Source organism: Populus alba, chromosome 5 (assembly GCF_005239225.2).
Source record: "Populus alba chromosome 5, ASM523922v2, whole genome shotgun sequence".
Taxonomy (NCBI): Eukaryota; Viridiplantae; Streptophyta; class Magnoliopsida; order Malpighiales; family Salicaceae; genus Populus; species Populus alba.
The window spans coordinates 9,349,222-9,357,713 of NC_133288.1; the positions used below are offsets into that span (position 1 = coordinate 9,349,222).

An 8,492-nucleotide genomic window follows, 5' to 3' on the forward strand; every position below is an offset into this window, starting at 1 on the left:
TTTTGAGACATACAACTCTCATTTTATTGAATGAAGAATGTAAAAGGACTATTTTCATAATTCCATTCCATGATACAGCTTAAAAGAAAAACATGATCAGACAGAGTAAAAGACGGCCAGCACATAAATGCTTGACAGCAATGACATTTTCAAGCAAGGATCTCCTCAATGGGCTTAGTTTCTAACTTGGCTTTCTCCAAATCTTTCAGCTGCTGCTCCTTAGCCATCTTCTTTTTATTGGCTATCTCAATGTCCTTGCTCATCTTCCTCCTATACATCTCAGCAAATGTTATTGGCTCATCTAGCACCGACTTCTCTCCCTCTCTGATCTTGAGAGGGTACACTGTAGCATCTGGTGCTGGGTTCTGGAATGTGGCTATGGACAGCCTGCTAGAGTTTGAGTTCACCACAGCTTGGTGGTCTGCGTTCCTGAATCTTCCATTGCTCAGATACTGCCTCGCAAACATACCATTTAGTTTTAGTACAATTAATTACGGTTAGCAGTGCTGGTATTTAACAAGAAATATTTTAGTTTCAAACTCACATGACCATGGTCTCCGAGATTGACAACGAAAGCACCTTCAACAGGTTGAACGGTGATCCAAGTCTTTCCGTTATCTCTAGTGGCCTGAAGACCACCAACGGTGTCCTGGAGCAAGAGGGTGATGGTGCCGGGATCGGTATGGCGTTTGAGTCCAAGTGTAAGGTCTGGCTGTGGACATTTTGGATAGTAATTGACCACCACCTTTTGGTCCATGTCAACACAAGCCTTAGTCAAGGCCTCTGTTTCTAATCCCATAGCCTCTGACAAGACCCCAAGAAGCTTGCAAGCAAGTTCCATTAGCTTCTTACTGTATTCCTCGGTCACTGCTTTCCATGCCTCTGGCTTGTCAGGCCACCTTGAATAGTCTCTGGTGCGAATTGGGTATGAGAAGAAGGTCACTATCTCACGCCAGTCTTGAACTGCCTCTCCCTGTTTTATAAGATCATAAATCAGGAAATTGATTTAAAATTAGTACTGTCTACTATCTTCAAAGCATCAGGTGGCCACCCTTTTTGAGTTGGAAACATGTATTTTTCATTTGGAAAAAGATCAGTCCGATAGGGAATTTAACAGTAAAGGTGTGTGCGTAATTGTTAAATTTAGAAAACAAAACGTGAAAGAAGTAACACCTGTAAATGGCTGGAGACAATGAAGCCACCCTTTTTGCCACCAGACATATCAAACCGAAGCTTCTCTTCCGGCGGCAAAGCAAAAAACTCCTTAGCAAGAGTTGTCATTTCAGACACCAACTTAGCATCAACCCCATGATCAACAATTTGAAAAACTCCCCAGTCCTCGCATGCCTCCACGATCTTGTTGCATATTTCAGCTCTCTTTTCACCACCGTCATCAATCCCAGCTATTGAAATGACAGGGATTTCATTGCTGAATTCGTTATAAGCCACCTTCGGACGTTCATCTTCGTCGCGAACAAAGCTTGCTCGGAGGGTTTTCTCTTCTGCCAGAGCTGTGAGGGTAGAAGGGGCCATCGTTTTCGGCTTGATTCTAGCCTTGAGTGCTTGAAGTGCTTGAAGTGGTTTCTCCTAGATCTTATAAAAGCAAAAATTCTGGATGCCAATGCCGGTATTTAACTACCCTGGTTAGAGAGTACCTAATTAGCTATGGTTTGTGTGTAATAGGGGATGTTGGCATGAGCCAACTACCTCTCCTTAGCTCCTTGGCTCGTGAGGGAATGAGTTTACCAAACTCCTTGGATAGAGATTGAAGAGGATATTTGTATATTCTTAGTTTTCACAATCTCTCAATATTGAAAATATAATAATGGGGTGGATGATTTTGTGCTTAATTTAGACTTATTGTCGTCCTATTTAGCTTTTAATTTGAATACCAGGTTTCGTGCTCCATTGGTGATCGCTCACAAGTCAGGAGGAAAAACACATTTGTTATCTTCGTGTTTTAAATGAATTGACTGTAATTTTCTCTGTTTGGAAATAATTAAACCAAGAATTTAGTGATTGGCAACCCATTCCAAGTAATAGGTTCTATTCTAATGGTAATAAAATAAAATAAAATAAATTAATCAACTTATTGATACACTTACTTGCATACTAAAAATTACCTAAAATGGCATTCATTATTGTAAACGGAATTATCGACGGACTAAACTCCTTGTAGAGTTACAGAGAATTGAAGAAAAAAAAATGCTACTGACATTATTTAATTACCAAGAAGCTAATTATATTATTAATATGAAAATAAATCACTAATGAAATTACAAACAATATTTTCTGTTAGTAATATGTCATACTTATAAATGGAATTATTGGCAAAATTATAAGGTAATTTTTTTTGGCTTTTGTAAATTCATTATTAATTATATTATTGATGGAATGATCAATATAATAGAAATTGTTGATGATAAGTTTTTTTGACAAACAATAATCATCTATGATTTTATTAATTGAAGTATTTTAACAAAATCAATGTCTAAGCACCGACAGAATAATAAGTGGGTAACATGCAAAAGTCTGATAGAGATTATTCCTAAAGAAAATTAGTATTTTAATCTGATGAGCCATTACATAATTAATCTTCTGTCCCCATTCTCCAGCCTCCATTATACTCTTTTTGTTTAATTCTTTTCCACAAATTGCGATTTGTTATGAGCAATCAAATAAATAATCATATACTTAGATTTAGTAATAAAAACATGATCATGTCCTTAATTTCAAAAATATTTTAGAAAAAAACAGACATGGATTAATAGCTTCATTCATGATTAAAGTCATTATGTGTGATGCAGGAAGATTTTCAAAAATAAATAAATAATAAAAAATTCCTATATAAGAAGGTTAGGAACCCACCCCTCCCTAGTCGTCACGTGCATTTTCATCACCTAAAAGTCCAAAAGTTATCTGCCTACCCAGTGCCTTCCTACCGACCCCACCGTCTCTCCATACCTTTCCATCAACGCCTATTTTAATTTCTCTTTTCTGTTCTTTAACACCATTTTTTCTCGCGTGAAGATTTTTAAAATTTATTTTTATATCAGTTAAAATAGCTATCTATAAAAAAAAATTATTTAAACTTTTTAAAAAATTATCAGGTAAATTTTCTATTTATGTATTTTTTATTTTTACAAAAACATATTTTTATTTCATGAACATGTTTTTTAATTAAGAAATCACGTTATATTTGACGTTATCAAACTATAAGATAGCTAACATAATTTACCCCAGTAATCATTATCCAACTTTAATTATTTTGTGGGTAAAACTAACACTATTTAATAAACATTATTTGATAATAATTGCATGATATATGGGCGGGGCGGGGCGGGGTGGGGGTCAATGACTGGTGCATGTCACCTGATACGTCAGGTAGTGAAACTTCAGGTGAAGGGTTTATAGTTAAAGTCTGCAAAGACCTTTTGATTTGTGAATGGACACGAAAAATAAGTCTACTCTAAGGTTTGTTTCTTTTTGTATTTTAAAATTATTTTAAAAAAATTAATTATTTTAATTTTTTATTAATTTTAAATTAATATATTTTTAGTGTTTTAAAAATTTTTGATGTGCTAATATAAAAAATAATTTTTAAAAAATAAAAAAACATCATTATCATATATTTTAACACGAAAAATTATTTAAAAGACAACAGAAACTATATTATTAAACAAACTCTTAAAATTTCGTACTTAAATGATGAACCCTTTTCACACGAAGTCTTATTGTTGCTTCACCAACTTTATTGACATCCATGGCTATGCATTTATTTTTTTGTCAAAAATTGGGCAAAATCACGTGGCATATCATGTATCTTGAATCTCATACCTTCAAACTCATTCATCTCAAGTCTTTAAAGAAAGAACTTGAAAGTACTCATCTTCAATAAACTCCGTATCTCTACTTGAAATCTCCTTAAGGTAACCTTGAGACCTCCACATATTAACCAATTCGAGTTTACTTATCTCGTAGTCTTTTGAAAATATGACAACCTAACCTAATTTTAAATATAAAAAATCTTTGTATTATTGCTAAAAACTCATTGGAAATAACTACCAAATGATCTTTATTGATAGAATTGTTTATTGTTTGTACAAACTAGAGGTGTTCAAAATAACCGATTAACCGAGAAAACCGATAAAACTGAAGAAAAATTAACCGAACAAACCGAACCGAAATAAAAAACCGATTAAATCGATTGTCAAAACCGTAAATTTTATCAAGTCCGGTTCAGTTTCGATTTTGAACCAGAAACCGGCACAAACCGAACCGGACCCATAAAAGCCAAAAGTCACAAATCTTAGAGGTATAAATAGTTAAATTGTAACCTAACCCTAACAGTTAACATAACTTCACTACCTCTCACAAAAAATCGCCGCCTTGCCTAGAAAAATTCTCAATCTTCCTCTCAATTAATTCTCAATCTTCCTTTTCCAGTTTCCCAATCTTCCTCTCTGGTGGGTTGTTGGATGAGCTTTCAATGAGAAGATCACATTTTTCAACGTCACATAATCATTTAAAGAAAATTGATGTACAGTGAGCATCCTTATCACTTCTTGTATCCTATTCTTGTTATTATATTTTCTCCCTTTTCATTCTTAGTTGTACCTCAGGCTTCGCTACTTTGAGTTCTTGGTCGAGAATTTTTCTTTCACTCCCGCAACCCTAGGCTCTCCTTTCTAAAGCTGCGAAAGGCGGCCCCTCAGAACAAAGCACCACCCTTCTTTTTCCCCTTTAATGAAAGACCCTCGCCATGCTTCCTATTCATTTGTGTGTCGGGACCCGAGGGCCTTTTTTTTCTCAATTTCAAGAATCTCCCAGCCGATCTTTCTTGTGGTAAATATTCGTTATAATGGGTGAGATCGATGGGATTAATGGCAATGAAAACCGTGGAAGAGTTGTTTTGGTTATTAAAGATAATTATCCTTCATCCAGCTCTATCAAGGAAGTTTCAATCTTGAACTTCTCTATGCCTTTTATGCAAAAGATGCTGTAAAATCTATATTTTTTCTATGCTTGTGTTTTCTTTTTGCCATATGAAAGATCCAGTTTCCTGGTTTGAAAAGAAAATTTTAAAGCCCGATTTGATGTAAACCAATTTTAAAAAATCCAAAAAAACACATATATGATGGGATTAGGTTTCCTGGTTTTTTGCCAAAAAAAACCGGATTTAACCGAACCAGACCAGTTCGGTTTGAACCGGTTTTCGGTCTGGTTCGGTTAATATTTCACAAACTTAATATAATTTGGTTCGGTTGATTTTTTAAGTCTAAACCGAATCGAACCGAAGCGTGAACACCCCTAGGACAAACCATGTATAAAAAATATACTTGTAATTTTATAACTTTACGGTCTGTTTTTACTATTCAAATTTATATTGTATTTTTATGTCGTGTTAAAAAAAATAATTTTGACAACCTTGTACATAACAGTTTGAACAATTTAAACATATATATAACATGCATTAAAAGTTGCTTCACAAAAAAATCTAAAAAAACAAGAAATAATTGAATAAAGAAATCATGTCTTCGGGGCTAATAGATTGTTTGAGAACGCGGTCCAACCCGCATTCCCAAAAAAATTTTAAAATTTTTAACTTGAAATTAATATTTTTTAGTATTTTTGGATTGTTTTAATGTGCTAATATTAAAAATAATTTTAAAAAATAAAAAAATATATTATTTTAATGCATTTTTAGATGGAAAACACTTAGAAAAATAACCATAGCCACACTCTCAAATATCTTTTAACACTTATTTTAAAAAATCAGGTCAAAACCTGCTTTTTATCCTACTGAGGATTTTTTTTTTTTTTGAAAAAATCATATAGATGCTTCTATTTGGAAGTAAATCACTAAATAATTTATTTTATTTTCAATTTCCCCGTTAATTTAATCCAATTATTCTCACAAATTTAAAAAAAAAAATTTATTTTTTCTTGGAAGATCACACAGAGTGTGTGTGTGTGTGTGTAAAATTCAAATGTATCAAAGGAAGTGGGCATCTTTAGAAAGTTCCATTATTTCTTTCCGGTTAAAAGGATCAGCCAAATATAGCAAGTCCAAATCTCCAACCCAAACAAAGGAACTGTGCGAAAGAAAACCAGAGGCACACTATTCAAAATTAATCCACCATAACGGCTAGTTTCCCTGCAAATGTGCGAATCCGTGTGCTTGTGTTTAGGCTCCAACGGTCAGATTCTCTCACTTTATAAACCCTATCTACTATGTCAAAAACATCCATTACTTTGTATTTTTTTGCTTTCAATTCTGCTTTCTTGCTTTGTTTTTTTCTCTCATTCTCTTCTCTCGGATTCTTTTTCTTATTCCGTTCTTGAATTAATTTCAATGGAGACCCCATCTTCAACAAAAAGAGTTACAAGATCACAAACTCTTGCTGCTCTTAACACCAACAACAATATTCCCCTCTCAAGTAAGTGTTTTCATCCATTCCCTTTGCTCTCTTCTCTGAGAAATCAAAGATTGGGAAATAATGGTTTTGCATTAAACCTTTGTTTTGTTCAATCTTGGATTGATAAAGAATGATCTTTATACAGTTTCTGGATTTTTTTGGTTGAGATTTCTTGGTTGTTGATGCTATTTCAGGGAAGATTGAAGATTCTTCTGATAAGGGTGTAACGAAATCAAGAAGGAAGAATGCAAAACAACAACTACAAGATAGGTCTGCACTTATTGATATAACAAATGATTCACCAATTGTTGGGATTGCAATGGGAATTTTAGAGACTCCATCATCAGCATTAGCCAAGCAAAAGAACAGTAGAGCCAAGAACAACATCCCCAACACACCTGGGTCGGGAGAGGCATTGCTTAGGGGTCAAGTGAAAACCCTCTTGCAGAAAGTTGAAGAAGAGGCAGAGCTCTCAAAACTTTCTTTGGAGAGCCGTCCTTTTCTGCATCTTCAAGGATTTGTTAATTCTCCAATGGGACTTCTTGCACCAACTCCAGCAAATACTCCTCAGGTCCCTAATCTTTCTGGAGATGACATTGTCTTGGCCTCTGTCACTCCCTTGCCAGTTATTGAAGAGAAATTAAAGATTTGTCAGGTAACAGTACCTGTTCCTGACGTACTGTTTTAATTGGAAATCTTGAGTTGGGTATTTATTTATGAAAGAAACTGAAAATGTAATTGCAGCCAGTATACAGGTTGTCTTGTGTTTGATAATCTAGAGTTTTATCAACCGTTACTTTGATTTTCTTATTGGATCTGGGTTCCTATCTTAATGGCAGGGGGTGAGTGAGATCTTTGATGTGAAGAAACAAGAGAGTCTCGAATCTCAAAAGAGTTTGACGAGGTCATTAATGCTGGATTTCTCTGAGAAATCTGAAAGTCCTGATTCATCAGATTGCTCTTCTGCACTGACTTACCAAGAAGATAACTGTGAAGTGATAACAAGTGAAAGAAAAGACAAGTCATTGGCAGATGATGACAATGCCTCTATTTGGTCAATTCAGGTCAATGCAAGCACCCATGATGAAGATGAGGAAGAAGTAATTGAAGAAGAAGAAGAAGAAGAGTATTATTATTATCGTGATGAATATGAAGAGGCAGAAGAGGAGGAGGAGGAGGCTGATGTTGGAGGGTTGCTTGATGAGCTCTGTGAAGGCATTAGCCAAATAAGTGTGAAAGAGAAAGCAATGGCCAAGCACACACGATTTGTTTACAACAGTGATGATGAGATTGTTGAAGAAGTAGTAGACTGTGGAGATGAGGATTCAGATAATGATTTACGCTTGCTCATACAAAGAGGAATGTACGCTTACCAACTCCAAAAGGGAAGCACATACGCTTCCATACAGAAGAGGAATGAGTGATATTTTTTTTTATCCGATCAGTTGGTTTTGTTCATTAGATGGTTGTCTTTCTCGACACCAATTAATTTGGAAGATAAATTCCTTTGCTTTTTTGTTCATTTTTTCAGCATTAACTGTGGAACAAAGATTAATGAAATAACAGCGCAACCTTTTAGTTTGTTCATAATGCCAAATGATAATGCTTCTGTGGAACAAAGATTAATGTCATCGGTTTTTTGTGGCAAATCTCGTTCTAAATTAACACATCTGCAAATGATGTGTTGATCGGAAGTTTAATTCAAGAAAATGTCGTCAACGAGAGAGCAGCTGAGAGAGCTCAACAGTAGTATTGGGTGTAGTTGAAAGTAAATTTTGTTTTTTTAAAATAATACAATCTTGTTTTTGCCACGGTTTCAAAATGTGATATATATAAAAAAGTTATGATTGAAAAAATATGATATCAAATAAATATAATGTCATTATAAACCATGATTTCTTTATACAGCATTTTTAAACCCTGGGAGATGAAACCCATATTACAGGATGTAGCGGTTTATAAAAATATGAATTATGAAGAGAGAGATTGCTCTTGTGATTCGAAATGAACCTTTCTCGATGGAGGAAAGGAATAGCGATGGATTCCGATGGAGCATGCGGGATGCCCTATTAT

General features: G+C 34.6%; 2 protein-coding genes across 2 annotated transcripts; one reads left to right on the plus strand and one right to left on the minus strand.

Moving 5' to 3' along the window:
- On the minus strand, positions 1-1,619 carry LOC118029845 (naringenin,2-oxoglutarate 3-dioxygenase). Its single transcript, XM_035033791.2, has 3 exons — positions 1,174-1,619; positions 545-973; positions 1-452 (listed from the first exon to the last, which is right to left on the minus strand). Exons 1-3 carry the CDS (start codon positions 1,531-1,533, stop codon positions 150-152), a joined length of 1,092 nt encoding a protein of 363 aa, XP_034889682.1. The 5' UTR covers positions 1,534-1,619; the 3' UTR covers positions 1-149.
- Positions 1,620-6,239: 4,620 nt separating this feature from the next.
- LOC118029844 (uncharacterized) lies at positions 6,240-7,843 on the plus strand. Its single transcript, XM_035033790.2, has 3 exons — positions 6,240-6,440; positions 6,614-7,074; positions 7,259-7,843. Exons 1-3 carry the CDS (start codon positions 6,356-6,358, stop codon positions 7,841-7,843), a joined length of 1,131 nt encoding a protein of 376 aa, XP_034889681.1. The 5' UTR covers positions 6,240-6,355.
- The last annotated feature ends 649 nt before the right edge of the window (positions 7,844-8,492 follow it).